Source organism: Mauremys reevesii, linkage group 1 (assembly GCF_016161935.1).
Source record: "Mauremys reevesii isolate NIE-2019 linkage group 1, ASM1616193v1, whole genome shotgun sequence".
Taxonomy (NCBI): Eukaryota; Metazoa; Chordata; order Testudines; family Geoemydidae; genus Mauremys; species Mauremys reevesii.
In genome coordinates this window covers 219,249,889-219,270,720 of record NC_052623.1, presented here as the reverse complement: position 1 = coordinate 219,270,720, position 20,832 = coordinate 219,249,889, and the positions used below count along the sequence as shown (strand labels likewise).

The 20,832-nt window shown below is 47.7% G+C and overlaps 1 protein-coding gene and 1 long non-coding RNA gene across 2 annotated transcripts in view; both read left to right on the top strand.

The window, feature by feature from the left end:
* LOC120370544 (zinc finger protein 420-like) overlaps positions 1 to 20,543 on the top strand; it is a 339,196-nt gene extending 318,653 nt beyond the window's left edge. Inside the window, exon 6 of the mRNA XM_039485481.1 lies at positions 18,759 to 20,543. Coding sequence (XP_039341415.1) covers positions 18,759 to 20,223 — 1,465 coding nt within the window. The 3' untranslated portion in view covers positions 20,224 to 20,543. The remainder of the gene's footprint in view (positions 1 to 18,758) is intronic.
* LOC120403201 lies at positions 19 to 5,041 on the top strand. Its single transcript, XR_005597482.1, has 3 exons — positions 19 to 117; positions 4,240 to 4,325; positions 5,004 to 5,041. It is a non-coding gene; the product is annotated as an uncharacterized LOC120403201 (long non-coding RNA).
* Positions 20,544 to 20,832: the final 289 nt, after the last annotated feature.

The following is a 20,832-nucleotide window of genomic DNA, read 5'->3' as shown; positions in this document are numbered from 1 at the left end:
TTCCGCCCTCTCCGTAGCTCAGGTAAGGGACGGTTTCAGCAGGTGAAATTGCGCATGCTCCGTGCGAGTCCCGCTGGGGGCGGGAGAACAAAGCGGCTGCTGCCTCCGTGTGACCCGGTGAGTGAGAGACCCCGCGCTGGGGCCGGGCGGGAAAGTGACTCTCTGCCCCGGGGACCTCGGAGCTGCCTCGGCCCCAGGGGAGCTGCAGCAGGATCCGCCCCGGCCCCGCTGGGATGGGGGTCGGAGCCCGGGGCCCGGCTCGGCCCGGGGGGTCCCTGTCGGGGGAGGCGGGTGTCGGGCGGGAAGGTCAGTGGGACGCGAGGGCGGGGGGGGGGGGTTTGAACTATCTCTGGGCAGCCAGGAAATCCCCGGGCGGGGGAGGGGAGTTAATTGGATCCTGTCCCTGTTTGTGCCACTTGCCTCTCACCCCCTGATACAAATTCTCTCTAGTTCTGCCCCTTTTCTCGCTCAGTCTCTCACACGGGGCTATAAAATCCGGGGAGATTCCCCCCCTCCCAAATGATCCGCTCTCTCGTCTCTCCTGATTTCCCCCTGTCTCTCCATAATTCTCAAATGTCAATTTAAAATCTTCTCTAATGAGGGGCATTTTCCCACCCATTTTACCTGCAGGGATTTGTCCTTGTTTGAGTGGGAAATTGTTGCCCTGGGTCATTCCCCAGAACATGGCTGCCCCTGGAGTGGGGAAGGGAGGAGATGCCCGTTCTCTGCCAGGGCAGGGACGGGAGGGGCACGTGTCCCCCATGGGGACTGCCCGGACCCCAGTTTCCCAATCCCACCTGCTACCCCCTAACTACCAACACAGTTGCCCGCAGCCACCAGTTTCCAGTCACCTGCCCATTCCCCACTGCTGCCCCCTTCCCTCATCCAGGGACCTTCTAGCTCCAGCTCCCCTCCGTTGCCCTCTTAAAGCAGCTCCTCAAAGGGCTCCCTGCTGCCCATGTGAATGGTGGCAGAGTGGGGGACCCAGCACTTTCTGTATATGTATTGGACAGTAATATAAAATCCAGTCCAACAGTCTCCCTTTTCCCTCTAGTTATTTAACAGCAATATAATCCCCCCTCAGATCTTCATGTTTTTCTCTCATGTTATCAATTGCTTAGCTTGTGCCATGTATTCTCTGCAAATCGCAGAGTCATATAAAATACCCTAAACATTTGCCCCACTTTCTCTCTACTTGTCTATTTCTAAGTGAATATGCCCTGAGTTTTTTTCCTTTCCTCTAATTATAAAATCCTAAAAAAAAAATCTCAGATTTACACCTTTTCTCAGATTCTTGAATATGGATACAAAATGTGTCCAAATGTTCCCCACTTCCTCTTTATTCATTTATCAAATATGGATGTGAAATACTCAGATTTTACCTCATATCAACAACTGATATAAAATCCCTCTGATGTTCCACTTTCCACTCACTAATTTACAAAAATGGATCCAAAATCCCTCCGATTTCCACCCTTTCTCTTTCATTGCTGAACACTGATCTCAAATCTCAGGTTTTGCCTCTTTCTATGTCATCATCAAATGTCAATTAAAAATCCTCTCAGGTTTGGGGCTGTTCTCCATGTCTCTAAATACCAGCAAGTTCTCCTTCATTGGAGGGAACCTGTTGCCCTGAGTCGTTCTCCATCCTGGTTGTTGCAGGGAGTTAAATTGCCCAGTGATCATCTTTCCCCTCTCCTTTTGAGAATCATTTTTTCCTCCTTTATCTCTGCTAAAATGTTTGCCGATGAAAGAGACCAGCCACGTATTTAATACGTATCGAAGGCAGAGGCCTCCCCCTGTTTGGGGATCAGTGGTTCCCAGCTGATAACAGGAGAGTTGGCTGAATCCTTTTCTTTTCTCTAGCTGACACGGGATGAGGAGGTCTCTCTGAGTGCAGTGTGGGTCCAGAAGTTTCTCAAACCCCATGACAAATGCTCTCCATGAGGGGTTGCTTTCTGCAGTGCTAAGATGTAGCCACCTTGGGGTGGCTCCATGGTGGCCATTATTTGCTAGTGACAGGGCATGGAAGTTTCTTACCTTTCTTGCCCTCCAGGCCTTCCATTCTCCTGTTAAAGAAGCATCCCCCAGGGCTCCCTCTGCCTGTATGACTGGCCAGCAGGGGGCAGTGGTCACTTTCTATCCACATATCTGACACTGTGAGGTAACCCTGTTGCTCTGGGGGAAGGGGTGTCTGTGTGAGGAGATTGCAGCTGGATATGAAGGGGCATTGTGGTAGGGGGAAGTGTTTGGGTGGCTGGACAAGGAGGTACCCTAGTCAGGTTGGTGGGTTCTGGAGGTTTGGGGTTTTGGGGGGTTGGTTCTGATGTGTGCAGCCCTAAGGCTATGGGTCCTGAAGGTGGATATTGCTGGGATCCTGTTGGCTGCAGAACAGCAGGGGTGGGTGTCTCTTGAGGAGGCGGGACAGGGGGTTAGAGGGAGCCTGATGCTGTGCCAGGGGCTCTCTCTGGGCTTCCCCAGCTGGCTTCTGGGATCGTTGCAATGCCCAGTGCACAGAGCTGGGGGAGGGATCCCTGGCACTAGGTCAGGGGATGCCAGGCAAGCAGAGTGAGGGGTCCCACTGTAAAGCATCAGGGGGTCCCGCTGGGTGGAGGAGGGGGTCCCAGACAAACGGCATGGCAGATCCTGCTGGTGGGGGGGAAGAGGCAGGCAGTGAAGGAGTCCCTGGCTACTGGGGGCTCTTGGTGGGGGGAACCCTTTGGGATTCCCAACCTGATAGTCATGGTCTGGTGGTGATTCCCTGGCCGGTGGGGCTTTGAGGAGTATCTGCGGTCCCTGGCCAGGGACTCTGGGGGCTGCATCCCAGGGAATATTTGGTGGGATCCTGGCTGTGGGCTCTGGGAACTTCTTACTATGATCCTTCTCTCTGATCAGCTTGTGCCAGAGTCCTGTCTCCAAGCACTGCCTGGCATTCCCCAATCACATGACCTGTCACTGTGATAACTTTCTATCCATTTATTAGACACTGTTCGTGTGAAATCACAGATTTTGCTTTTCTCCTCTTTTGAAAACTTCAGGAACTTTCGATTCTGTTTGGAAAATTTGTGCCCCCAGTCCTTGTTTTCTATCTGGGGGGTGAGGGAGGTGGGAAGGGGGTCAGCACTGCCACACAATGGTCTCTTCCACAACGTTCTGGACTCATTCTTTCTGAAATCTGGTTTCATTGAGACCATTGTTAATCCAGAGTCACTGTATGGAATGACAAGGAGTGACTTCAGATGGACAGTGGGGCGAATGAGATCAGCAATTCTCCCTGTGAGGAGGGGCTCTCATTAGCTGCTCTCCCCAGAGAGCTAAAGGAGGGAAGCTGCTCAAACGCTCTGTCCCTCTCTGCTCAGGATTCTGGGGTTCAGCTTCCTGGGTCAGACACTGCAGCCTCCATTGTGATCTGAAAGACCAGGCTTGGCAGCTGCTGCTCCCCCAGCGGGGGTTCTGTGCTGGGAAGTGACCTTAATTAAAGCTGCTTCTCTGCCTAGCTCAGGGGATGACTTTCTCCAGCTGGTACTAGCCCCCCTAGGGCAGCCCAGGCCCTGTTAATACTAAATTCTCATCCAGACATTCCAAGTAACTGAAAGAAACAAAGGGAAAATGCTGGGGGTCTGGCCTTAAAATGACTCTACACAAACAGACCCCCCTCATTTCTCGTCCAATTAGCAATTGCAGGAGCAAATCCAGCCATGGGGAGCAAACTATCCAGGAATGGGACTTTCCTACCAGACGGGCAGGGAGAGGGGACAGGGAAAAGGAGATAGAAGGAGAAAGAGAGACTGAAAGGGGCCGTGAAGAGATGAGTTTTGAGAGAGATTTCCAGATCTCTTATCTGCCCAGAAAGATGTATTGCTGCACCCTGGATAGTCACTTTCCTGTGGAAAAGATGACAATCAGACAGAGGAAAATCCCCTCTGCTGGGGTGTGGCTGCCATGGCGTTAGTGTCAAGGGAATCGTCGAAAGTGACTCCTTTGGTTCTTCTTTTTTCTAGCCTTGTGTTCAGAGACTGTTATGGGATGGGGGGAGGGAAAAGGGAGGTTAAAAATATCACTGTGGGTTTAGCCTGGCAGGAGCAGCCAGGTCTTCACTGTATAAAGAGATCAAGCCTTTTCTCAGCATGGCAGACTCTAGGGTGTCTGTCTGCAGAGAAAGGGCCTTGGGGAATCATGCTGTGAAATTAATTAAAGCCTGTTCTGAAACCTTCACAACTGCCCTTCTCACCCTGCCAGGCTGCAGAATGTCTATGTTTTGCTCCAGTTCATCCCATCCTCTCATTGGACAGGGTAGAGAAATGGCTGCAGAGGAGCCAGTTCAGGTAGGTATTATCAGGGGGTTGCTGGTGAGTTCCTCCAGGAGGGAGAGGGACAGCAACTACATGGGAGATAGGAAGGTTTGCACAGTCTGGTTTGGAGGTTGCAGTCTGGTTTGCAGGAAATGCACAGGGTGGAGAAAGGGAGGAGGACAGGGTGTGCTAAACCTGCTGGGAGTTATTTAATAAGTGGCCTAGATTCTAGGAACAGACCCATGAGGTTCGGTGGTGGAAATGCTCTAGTTTGTGGAGCAGAAGATAACTCAGCTACATGGGGCTGGGAAAACTGACCAAACTCATAGTGCTGGAGCCCGACCTGACTAACCAGCGGCTACTGTGAGATATGAAGGGGGCACCCACCAGTCAGGCTTAGGGGAGATTCCCCTCCCTTCACATCCAGCTCTTCAGAATGGGGAGGTTGTTGGGCTTCCTACCAGGGAGCTCTCCCTGGACCCTGCTAGGGGCTCCATCTCCTGAATCAGTCTGTGGTTATTAGGTGTGTGATGGATCTGCTGGGAGAGAGGAGGGGCACTCTCTTTGTTATCTTCCTGGATGCTCTGAGCAGGTTGGGGGTGGGACTCTGACTGCAATCCACCCAGAGTTTCTGTTTGGCTCCTGTCCCCATGTATAGGGGGGCTATGAGTTGGGCAGCAGGTACTGAGTGTTGGACTCTCACTCTTTCAGGGGCCGGTGACCTTCGAGGAGGTGGCTGTGTATTTCACCAGGGAAGAGTGGGCTCTGCTGGACCCCACTCAGAGAGCTATCTACAGGGATGTCATGCAAGAGAACTATGAGAATGTGACCTCGCTGGGTAAGGGTTCCTGTCCCCTCAGTTCTTGGGAGGGGAAAAGAAGAGATATGGTTCACGCCAGCCACCCAATGCCACCTCTACTCTGCCCTGTTTCTGCATCAGCCCAATATGCCAGTGACACCCCCGCTACCAGAGACCCTCCCCTGCTGCAGAACACTTTGGGAACAGAGCACAGGAGCCGTATCGCACAGTGTCAAATATCTTCCATTTGCTCAAGTAAAACTGAGGGTTAGGTGTGGCATAATCAGCAGAAGCCTGACCTCGCAAACCCTGACCACTCAGACCACAATTATGCTTGGGGTGTAACAAGCAGCCTGCTGGAGTCAGAGCTGCTGGTCCAGGGTTACTTATCACACAGACACTCCGTGTGTCCTTGAATGCTGGCTGGAAGTATCCAGAGAAGGAAGCTGAGTGGCAAATTTAGTGTTAGTGGGGCCCTGTGCTCAGCTTCTTTTTAGGGGGTCCCTCCTTGGGACCCAGGCAAGAAAGAACATTCTCTCTTATTTTCCTCCACCCCTATTTTTTATTCTTTTTTTTTCTTCCTCCTGCTCCTATAAGTAATAGGAAGTAAATGAGGATAAAATGAGGTACCTTGATTGTTTTTGTAGTCTGAGTTTTCCACAGACCACTTGAAAATCGCTGAGAGTCTCAGTGCACCACTTAATGATCTTTCCAAATATTGTTTGTACTGTTAGCTAACTATTGTAAAATGTTTTGGATAAGAGCCCTTTATTAAAAATTAAAAAATGTTGGAGTTCAGGGTCTGGCCAGGAGTTAGGGTGTGGGAGGGGGCTCAGGGCTGGGGCAGGTGGTTGGGGTGTGGAGCGCTTACCTGGAGCAGCTCCTGTTTCATGCGAGCGATGCAGGTGGGGATGTTGGGGGGGGGGCAGGAGTCAGGATGGGGAGGAGGCTGTTTGGGAGGGGTGCGGGAGTCAGGGTTGGGGATGTGTGAGGGTCAGGGAGGTGGGGGGGAAAGGGGTTATGGGTGGTTGCAGGAATCAGGGAGGGCAGGGAACTGGGGTGTTTTTGAAAGGGGTGAAGGAGCAAGGGCTGGGGGTGTGAGAGAGGGTGCAGGAGTCAGTGAGGGCAGGGTGTTCAGGGTACAGGAGTCAGGGCTGGGGGTGCAGGGTCTGGGAGGGAGTTAGGGTGCAGGAGCTGGCTGGAGATTGGGGTGCAGGGTCTGCCAGGTTTTAGGATGCAGGAGGGGGCTCAGGGTTGGGACAGGACATTTGGGTGTGGAGTGCTTACCTGGGTCAGCTCCCATTTGGTGCGAGGGATGCAGATGGCTGTGTGTGTGTGCAGAAGCTCGCATATTTGGTGCTCAGGGTCGGGGTGAGGATGTGGGGGGTGCAGGGGTCAGAGCATGGGGTGTGAGGACTGGGTATGTGGGAGGGGGTGCAGGAGTCAGGGCTGGGGGTGGTGAGGGGCTGGGGGTGGGGGGAGAAGAGGTTATGGGTCATTGCAGGAATCAGGGAGGGCAGGGAACTGGGGTGTGTTTTGAGAGGGGTGAAGGAGTAAGGGCTGGGGGTGTGAGGGCTGGGTATGTGGGAGGGGGTGCTGGAGTCAGAGCTGGGGGTGTGGGCTGGGGCCCTGGGGGTGCTCCCAACCTCCTACCCTGAGTGGCTCACAGCAGGGGCTGGGGGTGGGGAGATATGTGATAGGGGAGTGCTTTGTAAAGCAGTGAGCAAGCGACCAGGGCTGCTAACAGGGAGTTTCGTGAGGGAGTTTAGAAGGGGGCGAGGTACTCTTGCCATTCTTTAAAACATTTAAGCTATAATACAAACTTCTTGATTAAAACAAAAACTCTGTTGTTAACCTAGGTAGCTGTAAGAGAGAGTGCAGGCAGAAGCCAGCAGCAGAGTGGGGGCTATCCTGTTTATTGCACTCAATGTAGCATGTATGATTACCTGCCCTGTGGGCGGGTGGCTTATGTGTGCATTCGGTGCAAGGAGCTCCTGGCCCTCAGAGACGGCGTGGAGGCTTTGGAGGCCAGGGTGGTGGAACTGGAGACGCTAAGGGAGGCAGAGAAGTATGTTGATGAGGCTTTCCAGGACACTGTAGATTCCTCCCACCTCCGGTCAAACCACCCCTGCGCTGTTGAGGAGGATGAAAGGCCCAGGGAAGAAGAGCAGTCAATGGGAGTAGAGGGAAACCTTCCCATAGTTGGGACCCTCCTTCCAGATGGTGTTGGGGTAACCTCTTGCACTGAGGTTACCTCTCCGGGGAGGGAACTCCAGTTATTAAGAAAAGGCAGCTGTTAGTAATGGGAGATTTGATCATTAGAAACCTAGATAGCTGGGTTTGTGATGACCGGGAAAACCGTATGGTGACTTGCCTGCCTGGTGCAAAGGTTGCTGATTTCTCGAAGCATCTAGATAGATTTATGTGGAGTGCTGGGGAGGAGCCGGTGGTTGTGGTATATGTAGGCACCAATGACATAAGGAACAGTAGGCGAGACGTCCTGGAGGCCAAATTTAGTCTGCTAGGAAAGAGACTGAAATCTGGGACCTCTATGGTGGCATTCTCAGAAATGCTTCCAGTTCCACGCACAGGGCCAGGTATGCAGGCAGAGCTTCAGAGTCTCAGTGCGTGGATGAGATGATGGTGTAGAGAGGAGACGTTTAGATTTATTAGGAACTGGGGAAACTCTGGGGATTGGGGAGCCTATACAGGAAAGATGGGCTCCACCTAAACCAAAGTGGAACCGGACGGCTGGCACTTAACATTAAAAAGGTTGCAGAGCAGTTTTTAAACTAAGAGATGGGGGAAAGCCAATGGCTGCAGAGGAGCTCGTGGATCGGACAGAGACTTGTCTTAGAGAAGAATCTAGTGATAGAGATTTTCTAGTTTTAGTCAGGAAGAGAGGCTGGAAGAGGGTAAAGTAGGGGCCAGATCAGACGAGAAGCATTCACACACAAAATAATCTGACACATCAGAAAAGGGCAGACAAATAAACAGTGACAAGTTTTTAAAGTGCTTGTACACAAATGCTAGAAGTCTAAATAATAAGATGGGTAAATTAGAGTGCCTCGTGTTAAAAGAGGATATTGACATAATAGGCATCACAGAAACCTGGTGGAGTGAGGACAATCAATGGGACACAATCATTCCAGGATACAAAATATATCTGAAGGACAGAGCAGGTCATACTCGGGGGGTGGGGAGGGGAGTGGCACTGTATGTTAAAGAAAATGTAGACTCAAATGAAGTAAAAATCTTAAATGAAACCGCATGTTCCATAGAATCTCTATGGATAGTAATTCCATGCTCTAAAAAGAATATAACAATAGGGATCTATTATTGACCACCTGTCAAAGACAGTGACAGTGATATGATGAAATGCGAAGGGAAATTAGAGAGGCTATCAAAATAAAGAACTCCATAATAGTGGGAGATTTCAATTATCCCCGTATTGACTGGGTACATGTCACCTCAGGACAAAATGTAGAGACAAAATTTCTCGATACTTTAAATGACTGTTTCTTGGAGCAGCTGGTACAAGAACCCGCAAGGGGAGAAGCAACTCCTGATTTAGTCCTGAGTGGAGCGCAGGATCTAGTTTAAGAGCTAACTATAACAGGACCACTTGGAAATAGTGATCATAATATAACAACATTTAACATTCCTGTGGTGGGAAGAACAGCTCAACACTGTAGCATTTAATTTCAGAAAGGGGAGCTATGCAAAAATGAGGGGGTTAGTTAAACAGAAATTAAAAGGTACAATGACTAGAGTGAAATCCCTGCAAGCTGCATGGACACTTTTCAAAAACACAATATTAGAGGCCCAACTTAAATGTATACCCCAAATTAAAAAACACAGCAAAAGAACTAAAAAAGAGCCACTGTGGCTTAACAACCATGTAAAAGAAGCAGTGAGAGAGAAAAAAGGCATCTTTTAAAAAGTGGAAATCAAATCCTAGTGAGGTATATAGAAGGGAGCATAAGCACTGCCAAATTAAGTGTAAAAATGTAATAAGAAAAGCCAAAGAGGAGTTTGAAGAACAGCTAGCCAAAAACTCAGAAGGTAATAAAATGTTTAAGTACATCAAAAGCAGGAAGCCTGCTAAACAACCAGTGGGGCCACTGGATGATTGAGATACAAAAGGAGCCCTTAAAAGAGGATAAAGTCATTGCAGAGAAACTAAATGCATTCTTTGCTTCAGTCTTCATGGCTGAGGATGTTAGGGAGATTCCCAAACCTTTTGTGGGTGACAAATCTGAGGAATTGCCACAGATTGAAGTGTCACTAGAAGAGGTTTTGGAACTAATTGATAAACTTAACTGTAACAAGTCACCAGAATCAGATGGTATTTACCCAAGAGTTCTGAAGGAACTCAAATGTGAAATTGGGGAGCTATTAGCTATGGTTTGTAACCTGTCCTTTAAATCAGCTTCTGTACCCAATGACTGGAAGATTGCTAATGTAACGCCAATATTTAAAAAGGGCTCTAGAGGCGATCCTGGCAATTACAGACCAGTAAGTCTAACATCTGTACCAGGCAAATTAGTTGAAACAATAGTAAAGAATAAAATTGTCAGGCACATAGAAGAACAAAAATTGTTGAGCAAAAGTCAACATGGCTTCTGTAAAGGGAAATCGTGTCTTACTAATCTATTAGAGTTCTTTGAAGGGATCAACAAACGTGGACAAGGGGGATCCAGTGGACATAGTGTACTTAGATTTCCAGAAAGCCTTTGACGAGATCCCTCACCAAAGGCTGTTACATAAATTAAGTGGGATAAGAGGGAAGATCTTTTCATGGATTGAGAACTAGTTAAAAGACAAGGAACAAAGGGTACGAATAAATGGTAAACTTTCAGAATGGAGAGGAGTAACTAGTGGTGTTCCCCAAGGGTCAGTCCTAGGACCAATCCTATTCAATTTATTCATAAATGATCTGGAAAAAGGGGTAAACAGTGAGATGGCAAAGTTTGCTGATGATACTAAACTGCTCAAGATAGTTAAGACCAAAGCAGACTGTGAAGAACTTCACAGAGATGTCACAAAACTAAGTGAATGGGCAACAAAATGGCAAATGAAATTTAATGTGGATAAATGTAAAGTAATGCACATTGGAAAAAATAACCCCAACTATACATACAATATGATGGGGGCAAAATTAGGCTAATCAGGAAAAAGATCTTTTTGTCATTGTGGATAGTTCTATGAAGTGTGCAGCAGAAGTCAAAAAAGCAAACAGGATGTTAGGAATTATTTAAAAGGGATAGACAATAATACAGAGAATATCTAATTGCCCTTATATAAATCAATGGAAATAACTAATAGACCCCATCATTTTATATGTATATTTGGGTTTATGTTTTCCAATGGGCTGCAATATGTGTTATCCTGACGTTTAGTACTGCTGAGATCCTGCATTCAATAATATCCCTGCCCTTCCTGTTTCCTTTCTCCACTGAACCCCACACTTATGTTTCCAGCTTCCTCAGGACTCTCTCTTTGGCCTGGTCTACACTACGAGTTTATACTGAATTTAGCAGCATTAAACCGAATTAACCCTGCACCCGTCCACACAACAAAGCCCTTTATTTCGATATAAAGGGCTCTTAATACCGCTATCTGTACTCCTCCCCGACGAGGGGGGTAGCGCTGAAATCGGTATTGCCATTTCGAATTAGGGTTAGTGTGGCCGCAATTCAACGGTAATGGCCTCCAGGAGCTATCCCACAGTACACCATTGTGACCGGTTTGGACAGCAGTCTGGAGTCAGATGCACTAGCCAGGTAGACAGGAAAAGCCCCACAAACTTTTGAATTTCATTTCCTGTTTGCCCAGCGTGGAGAGCTCATCAGCACAGGTGACCATACAGTCTGAGAATAGAAAAAGAGCTCCAGCATGGACCGCACAGGAGGTACTGGATCTGATCACTATATGGGGAGAGGATTCTGTGCTAACAGAACTCCGTTCCAAAAGACGAAATGAAAAAACATTTGAAAAAATTTCCAAGGCCATGATGGAGAGAGGCCACACCAGGGACTCAGTACAGTGCCATGTGAAAGTTAAGGAGCTCAGACAAGCCTACCAGAAAACCAAAGAAGCAAACGGAAGTTCCGGGGCAGGGCTGCAAACATACCGCTTCTACGCTGAGCTGCATGCAATTCTAGGGGGGTCCGCCACCACTACCCAACCCCTGTCCGTGGATTCTGAGGTGGGGGTGGTAATCTCAGCCATGCCCGAGGATTCTGCGGACGGGGAAGATGAGGAGGAAGAGGAGGACGAGCTTGCAGAGAGCACACAGCACTCCGTTCTCCCCAACAGCCAGGAGCTTTTTCTCAGCCTGACGGAATTACCCTCCCAGCCCTCCCAAGCCACTATCCCAGACAATGAAGCCATGGAAGGGACCTCTGGTGAGTGTACCTTTGTAAATATAAAACATGGTTTAAAAGCAAGCGTTTTTTAATGATTAATTTCCCCTGAGGACTTGGGATGCATTGCATGACAAAGCCTAGCTGTGTATGGTCCCGGTGTTTGCTGGCATTCAAGTAACATCCGTTCTTTATCTCGCTGTGTTATCCTCAGGAGAGTGATATTGTTCATGGTAACCTGGTTGAAATACAGGAATTTAATTAAGGGGATAGAGATGACCATTCCTACTGGGCTGTTTGTCTGTGGCTTAAAAGAAATCCTTCCCTGCAGTTAGCCAAGCATGGGGAGGAGAGGGGGGTGATTGGCGCTGAGCTTTTTCGCGTTTGGCTAGCTGGGATCTTCCCTGCTACCAGCCACGTGGTAGGGGGGTGGCTAGCAGTGATCTTCGATGATACCAGCCACGCGATGGGGGGAGGGGTAAAGCGATCATCCCAGAGAATTGGATGGGGGTGGGGTGGGGTCCTGGTGTTGCACATTAACAGGAAAGAAGCAGCTGGATATATGAAGGCTGCAGAAGCCGAAAGACAATGGCTTACCATGGCCGCATGCAAGCCGAGTTCTGCTGCCCAGACCTGCGTCTGTGATCTCTAACACCAAAGCCGCAGGCCCTCAATATTAAGATGCAAAATGCAACCTTGTACTGAAATCACATGTGCAATGTAAGGTGAATAGCGTTGTTCACCGTGAAAGAGTATAAGCATTGTTCTGTAAAATGTATCTTTTTAAATACTTCTCTCCCTTTTTTCCCTCCCTCCTGCAGCTGCAAATTTTGCAAGTCTCCCTCCTCCATCCCGAAGGCTATCTCAGATAAGGCGGCGGAAAAAAAAGACGCGAGACAAAATGTTCTCGGAAATCATGGAAGTGACCCGCAATGAAAGAGCTCATCTGAATGAGTGGAAGGACGTGGTAGCAAAGTACAGGAAAGATGCCAGTGACTGTGAGGGCAGGAGGGACCAACGTGAGGGCAAGAAGGACGAACGTGAGGACAGGAGGGATGCCCGAAATGAGAGGTGGTGGCAGGAAGATCAGAGGTGTCGGGATGCAACTCTGGGGCTGCTGCGTGATCAAACTGACATGCTCTGGCATCTGGTGGAGCTTCAGGAATGGCAGCAGGATCACAGAGTGCCGCTGCAGCCACTGTATAACCACCCTCACCATGTTCCTTAGCCTCCTCACCCACCAGACATGTAAGAACGCGTGGGGGGAGGCTCCGTGCACCCGCCCATTCCACTCCAGTGGACAGCCCAACCAAAAGGCTGTCATTTTGAAATTTTTTAGTGGCCTTTTCCTCCTCCCAAACCCCACCCGGGCTACCTTGTCAGTTCTCTCCCTTTTTTTATAATTAATTAATAAAGAATACATGATTTTTAAACGAGAGTGACTTTATTTCCTTAGAAAGCAAGCTGTGATCGAAGGGGGAGGGTGGGTGGCTTACAGGGAATGAGTCAATCAAGGGGGGGTGGAGTTCATCAAGGAGAAACAAACACAACAGTCACACCGTACCCTGGCCAGTGATGAAACTGTTTTTCAAAGCTTCTGTGATGTGCACCACTTCCTGGTGTGCTCTTCTAATCACCCTGGTGTCTGGCTGCGCGTAATGAGTGGCCAGGTGTTTTGCCTCAGCCTCCCACCCCACCATAAAGGTCTCTCCCTTACTCTCACAGAGATTGTGGAGCACACAGCAAGCAGCAATAACAATGGGGACATTGATTTGCTGAGGTCTGAGCGAGTCAGTAATGTGCGCCAGCGCGCCTTTAAACGGCCCAATGCACATTCTACCACCATTCTGGACTTGCTCAGCCTATAGTTGAACAGCTCCTGACTACTGTCCAGGCTGCCTGTGTATGGCTTCATGAGCCATGGCATCAAGAGGTATGCTGAGTCCCCCAGGATAACTACAGGCATTTCAACATCCCCAACTGTTGTTTTCTGGTCTGGGAAGTAATTCCCTTGCTGCAGCCGTTTAAACAGAGTAGTGTTCCTGAAGACGCGAGCGTCATGAACCCTTCCCGGCCATCCCACGTGGATGTTGGTGAAACGTCCCTTGTGATCCACCAGTGCTTGCAGCACCATTGAAACGTACCCCTTGCGGTTTATGTACTGGGTGCCCTGGTGCTCCGGTGCCAAGATAGGGATATGGGTTCCATCTATCGCCCCACCACAGTTAGGGAATCCCATTGCGGCAAAGCCATCCACTATGACCTGCACATTTCCCAGAGTCACAACCTTTTGTAGCAGCAATCACTAAGCTGCTTTGGCTACTTGCATCACAGCAGCCCCCACAGTAGATTTGCCCACTCCAAATTGATTCCCGACTGACCGGTAGCTGTCTGGCATTGCAAGCTTCCAGAGGGCTATTGCCACTCACTTCTCAACTGGGAGGGCTGCTCTCATCTTGGTATTCTGGTGTGTCAGGGCAGGGGAAAACAAGTCAGAAAGTTCCATGAAAGTGCCCTTTCGCATGCAAAAGTTTTGCAGCCACTGGGAATCATCCCACACCTGCAACGCTATGCGGTCCCACCAGTCTGTGCTTGTTTCCCGGGCCCAAAATCGGCGTTCCATGGCTAGAACCTGCCCCATTACCAGCAGGATCTCCAACGCGCTGGGGCCCGCGGTATGAGAGAATTCTGTGTCCATGTCCTCATCACTCTTGCCGCCGCCTCCTCGCCTGGCTTTGCAGGTCCTGGTTATGCATAGACTGCACGAGAATGCGCGAGGTGTTTACAATGTCCACGATTGCTGTCTTGAGCTGAGCAGGGTCCATGCTTGCCGTGGTATGGCGTCTGCACAGTTCACCCAGGAAAAAAGGCGTGAAACAGTTGTCTGCCGCTGCTTTCACGGAGGGAGGGGTGAGGCAGTACCCAGAACCACCAGCGGCAATGTTTTTTGCCCCATCAGGCACTGGGATCTCAACCCAGAATTCCAGTGGGCGTGGGAGACTGCAGGAACTATGGGATAGCTTTGGGATAGCTACCCACAGTGCAATGCTCCGGAAATCGACGCTAGCCTCAGTACATGGATGCACACCACTGAATTAATGTGCTTAGTGTGGCCGCGTGCACTCGACTTTATACAATCTGTTTAAAAAAACCGGTTTCTGTAAAATCAGAATAATCCTGTAGTGTAGACATACCCTGTGTCTCTGGACCTGTCAGTCAGCAAGAAGCAGTGCCAGGGAGACTTGCCCTCTCTCTGGAGACTTCGATTTCTGGGATATGGATTTACTTTCTGTGTATTTTAGGAGACTCTTTGAAATTGAATGTCTGTGACATAAAGCACAGTACAATCTGGACTGTTGAACAGCTCTGTCCCCTCAGTTCCCCAAGCTGGGGTGCCTTTTACACTGCTCTACTGTGAGAGCAGCCACTCCTTGGTGGTTACGTCTCCAGCACGTAACTCGCTCCCAACTACACAGTTTTGAGTGCTGCTAGTCAGCAACTCCTGAATTACAGTACCCCACAGGAGAACCCCAGAAAATTCTCTGCTCCCAGACTTCTTCCAGAAATGTGCATCTTGTCCTGTCCAGCACACTCCTGAACAATGGGAGCTCATATGAAATCTGTTTCATCAGTGGAAAATGATATGCACCAGCCTTGTTGTTCCAAATGGAGTTTCCAACACACTTTAATCCAAGCACACTGGTTTGATTAAAAAAGGAAACAAAATTATTAACTACTGGGAAAAAAAGATTTTAAGTGACTAAAAGTAATGAGGCATAAAAGTCAGAATTGTTCACAAAAGAAATGCAAAATAAAACACGAACTAATGTTTAACTTAACAAGCTAAAATGGATTTAAAACAAATGTTTCACCATCTGCTGAGACAGGCTGGTTTTCCTTTCAGCCAGGACTGCCCCTAACCTGCCCCTGCTGCCCACATTCAGTTCATCAGGAGTTGTCATGAGCAGAGGGAAAGAGGGGAGAGAGAGAAAGAGTCTCACATCTTTTTATAATTCAGTCCTTTGTACTAGAAACAAATTCAGTTCTCAGCTGAGTCATGGTGACAGGCTATCATAGATATGAGCTTCAAGTGGTCCCTGTGATGGAATGTAAATGTCATCTTCACACCTTCCCCCTCCTGGAGAATATCTATTTGACCAGCTGTTTGCCTTGCTGTCTCTGAAGAATTTAAGATTAGGGTTGCAACTTTTTCAGTAATATCATACCATAACATCTCATAACTTTACATACAATGTTGCTACACAGTTTAACAGGAGAATATTCAGTAGATTATGTCTTTTCAAATGATACCTCACAAGCCATACAGTGATAAATGAAGGGGAGGGAAGGGATCTCCCTTTTATAAACACCCAGCCAGCCAGTTGGCTGTAAAATCCCTGTTGGTGTGAGTTCTCTGCTTGCTTTACCTCTAAAGGGTTAACAAGCCAACAGGGTTTAAAAAAAAAAAAAGCATTGGGCACCTGACCAAAAGAGCCAATGGAAAGGCTAGAACTTTTTTAACTGGGAAAGTAACTTTCCCTTTGTCTGTTCTCTGGAGAAGGAGACACGGAGTAGCAATGCTGTGTAAATGCTCAAGCCAGGTATGAAAATTCATCTTCCATACCTAGAAGAAATGATTTGGATAGGAAACGGACACAATCAGGTTTATTTTTTATTTTGGCTTTTGGATCTCCTCTGTGCTATCCCAGATGCTTTTGTTTGCTTGTAAGCTTTAAGCTGAACCCCCAAGAAAGCTATTTTGGGTGCTTACAAAAATTGTTTCTTTTAAGATCTAGCAAAAGCCTAAGTTCCAGATGTATTGTTTTCCTTTTCAATTTTAATAAAATTTACCTCTTTTAAGCACAGGATTGGATTTTTGGTGTCCTAAGAGGTTTGTGTGTTATTTGATTATCTGGTAGCTACAGCTAATTTCCTTTATTTTCTTTCTCGGCTCTTTCCCGGAGGGGAGGTGAAAGGGCTTGAGGGTGCCCCAGAGGGAAGAATTCTCAAGTGCTCCTTCCTGGGTCCAAGGGTTTGGGGTTTTTTTGCATTTGGGTGGTGGCAGCATTTACCAAGCCGAAGTCAGAGAAAAGCTGTAACTTTGGGGGTTTAATACAAGCCTAGAGTGGCATGAATTAATCTTTAGAATCCTGGCGGGCCCCCACTTTCTGCACTCGGAGTGACAGAGTGGGGATTCAGCCCTGACACATACTATGAACAAAATTGATCATAATTTTGTAGAAGAGTGAACATAGGGGTTCAGACTTGCACAGTGTCTGCATGTGTGTTCCCAACATATATGTGGGTATTTCAGTCCCTCACAAGCAAGGTGTTCGGCATCTTCAAATACCTGGGGAACCGGTCCTAGGAATTCACTGGTTTATTAAGTGACACTGTATGGAATTGAGAAACACTTTATATTATCATTATTATTTTATTATAAATACCAATATGATGAAATTGCAATGAATCGTGCTAGATATGCCATGTAAGGTGTCAATGAAAATGCTATGATTTTCCAAGTTTGATCATTTTGTTTCTATTTTTATGTTGTAAGTTATAGATATATAGGGTGTATCTGTATTCCAGACTTGTGTAGTGTTTCTGAGTGACACCCCCAGACATATTGGCTTCACTGCTGCCCAGCCTGTTCGATGGCCCATCCAGGGTCATCAGCCATACAATGAACCCATTGAAAGGATTAAGGGGATACACCTATTGAGTCAGCAAGACATGCAGGGGTATGCCTGTGTACTGAGAACTCCAAGGCTTTTCCATGCCATGTGCTGTGAATCTTGCGTTTGGGACACAGGAAGTAGAAGCCACTTGGCAAAAGGAATATGAAGGGCAGCTGCATCATCTCCATTTTGTCTTCAATCCCTCTTCCTACCTCTGGAGCAACTTCTCTACAAACTGAAGGCTTGAACAAAGGACTGAATAATGTGGATGTGTACCAGAGAGCCTTTCAATCCAGAAACTCACCAACACTGCTAAGAACCAGATATATATATTTCTGAATGTATCTGACTGCTTTCCCATTTAAAAACTCCCTTTTTCTTTCTATCCTTTATAATAAACCTTTAGTTTAGATGTTTTCTTGCTTATAAACCTTTAGTTTAGATGCTAAGGATTGGCTGGCATTTTGTGTAATGTGGCTGACTCTTGGTCAGAAGAACACTTTGTTTATGTGAGCAGAGTTTTTAAATAACCTCTCACTGTGCTGGACCTAGGTGCTGATTGGGAGTCAGAGAACTGGAATGCAATAAAGGGGGCTGTGTGATTTCTTTTTTCAGTTTCTCAATAACCAGCACGGGGGATCAGAAGCACAGTTTGTGACTGGTCGGTTAGTTTAACTTCAGTGTTAACCAGCAGTTTTGGGAGCAACTGCTCTCCCTTTTTCAGCCTGCCCTGACCTTGGCCTTTTCAGTGAGGTCTGACCCAGGCACACTGGGTCACACTAAGCACTGAAGTTAAATTAATGGAGTATTTTTTATGACACAGTCATATGAAATCAACTGAACTCCTTTGTTTTCTTTCATCTGAGCAGGGTTTCCAGTTTCCAAACCTCATATGATCTCCCAGCTGGAACAAGGAGAAGAGTCATGGGTCCCAGACCTCCAGGGTTCAGAGGGAAGAGAGATCCTGAGTGCTCCCCACACAGGTGAGGAAACATTAAACCAACTCAGAATCTATAAGTGCCTGAAAGAAACATCTGGGATGCCCTACAAAGCCCTTGGGAGGTCTCTCAGTTCATTATTGTCCCTAGCAAGGGTCGCATCCTCAGAGTAAATATAGTTCATGGCTTCCTGTAGATCCTAGCACACCAGGCCGTGGCTTCCTTCTTTCCCCCTGTGAATTTGGATGGGATGTGAAGGCCAAATTGATCTCCTCCTCTCACCTATTTAGGGGGAGAGTTTGGAGGAGTTCAGTTCTTGTTTTTATTTGACCTCTCTCAAGCACTTGTATTGGTTTGGCCTTCCCCTTTCCATCCCTGTTTGAGGTTTCTGTCTCTATCACAGCAGGTGATGCAATGGTAGGTGAGAAAGAGGAGCAGAATTCTCAGCAGGAAAATGTCGAGCAAATGGATAAATACAGAGAATTATTGCAAAGATCGAAAAGGAATGTGTCCAGGAGTCATGAGCAGGGAAACTCCTGTGAGATTCAGCACAGACCAGAAAGAGAGCAGGGAAACCAGCCAGGAGAGAAAATGGGTAAATTTATTTCCTGTCAGGGAACTCAGAAGAGCGTCAAGGAAACCACAACACAGCAGAAAATCCTCATGAGAAAGAGGAAAAATACATGCCATGAGTGTGGGAAAAGCTTCTCTAGCAGCTCAGCCCTTTCTCAACATCAGAGAATCCACACAGGGGAGAGGCCCTATGAATGCCGTGACTGTGGGAAAACCTTCACTTACAAATCAAGTCTTGTTGATCATAAGAGAATCCACACTGGGGAGAGGCCCTATGAATGCCGTGAGTGTGGGGAAAACTTCACTCGCAGATCAGGCCTTTTTCTCCATCAGAGAATCCACACAGGGAAGAGGCCCTATGAATGCCGTGAGTGTGGGGAAAGCTTCATTGAAAGATCAGCCTTTTATCAACATCAGAGAATCCACACAGGGAAGAGGCCCTATGAATGCCGTGAGTGTGGGAAAACCTTCACTTACAAATCAAACCTTGTTCATCATGAGAGAATCCACACAGGGGAGAGGCCCTATGAATGCCGTGAGTGTGGGAAAACCTTCACTTACAAATCAAACCTTGTTCATCATGAGAGAATCCACACAGGGGAGAGGCCCTATGAATGCAGTGAGTGTGGGATAAGCTTCAGTCACAGATCAGGCCTTTCTAAACATCAGAGAATCCACACAGGGAAGAGGCCCTATGAATGCCGTGAGTGTGGGAAAACCTTCACTTACAAATCAAACCTTGTTCATCATGAGAGAATCCACACAGGGGAGAGGCCTTATAAATGCAATGAGTGTGGGAAAAGCTTCACTAGCAGCTTAGTCCTTTCTAAACATCAGAGAATCCACACAGGGAAGAGGCCCTATGAATGCCGTGAGTGTGGGAAAAGCTTTATTACCAGCTCAGCCCTTTCTCAACATCAGAGAATCCACACAGGGGAGAGGCCCTATGAATGCCGTGAATGTGGGAAAAGCTTTATTACCAGCTCAGCCCTTACTCAACATCAGAGAATCCACACAGGGGAGAGGCCCTATGAATGCCGTGAGTGTGGGAAAAGCTTTATTACCAACTCAGCCCTTTCTGAACATCAGAGAATCCACACAGGGGAGAGGCCCTTTGAATGCAGTGAGTGTGGGAAAACCTTCACTTACAAATCAAATCTTCTTGTTCATAAGCGAATCCACACAGGCGAGAGGCCCTATGGATGCCGTGAGTGTGGGAAAAGCTTCACTCACAGCTCAGCCCTTTCTAAACATCAGAGAATCCACACAGGGGAGAGGCCCTATGAATGCCGTGAGTGTGGGAAAAGCTTCACTCACAGCTCTCACCTTACTGGACATCAGAGAATCCACACAGGAGAGAGGCCCTATGTATGCAGTGAGTGTGGGAAAACCTTCAATCACAGCTCGCACCTTCTTACCCATCTCAGAATCCACACAGGGGAGAGGCCCTATAAATGCAGTGATTGTGGGAAAAACTTCATTCACCGCCAGCAGCTTATTAGCCATCAGAGAATGCACACAGGTATGAGACCCAATGGAAGCAGTAAGTGTGGGAAAACCTTGTCTTGCCACTGAGCCCATGTGAGCCATCAGAGAATCTGCAAGGGGGATCAACACCATAAAAACCTCTATGGCTATCAATACTGTAATACTTTTCCTGATTCCCACATAGTAACTTTTAAAAGGTGTTTGAACTGTTTGAAGCACCGATATCCCTCAACTTGTCCAGATGAGTGGCCCAGTTTTGCATTTTACAGTTTGACCTCTTTGAGGTGGATCCATTTGTCCTTTCTATCAACTCCGTTGTCCCATGAGTAATTCGAGTGTGCCCTTCCCATAAGAAACAAGGAAGCATCACATTTATACCATTCTTCCTATTGCAAAGTTATTGTTAGAGTCACCAATGATTCAGATTGTATCATTGCCAGTTGTTCTCACGTTGCTCTGGGTTGTGCTGAAGAGCAATTATCATGGGAACCTTTCAAATTATATTTAAATGAAGAGGAGCAAGGGCAGGAAAAAAGTGTCATTTCAGCCTCTGTGATACTGGAAGGAGATGTAAAAAGCGACAGAGTCCTGTGGCACCTTATAGACTAAAAAATGTTTTGGAGCATAAGCAATAAACAGAAACCTATAGGATAACACTTCAATCTCCCTGGACACACAATCGCAGATTTAAAAATA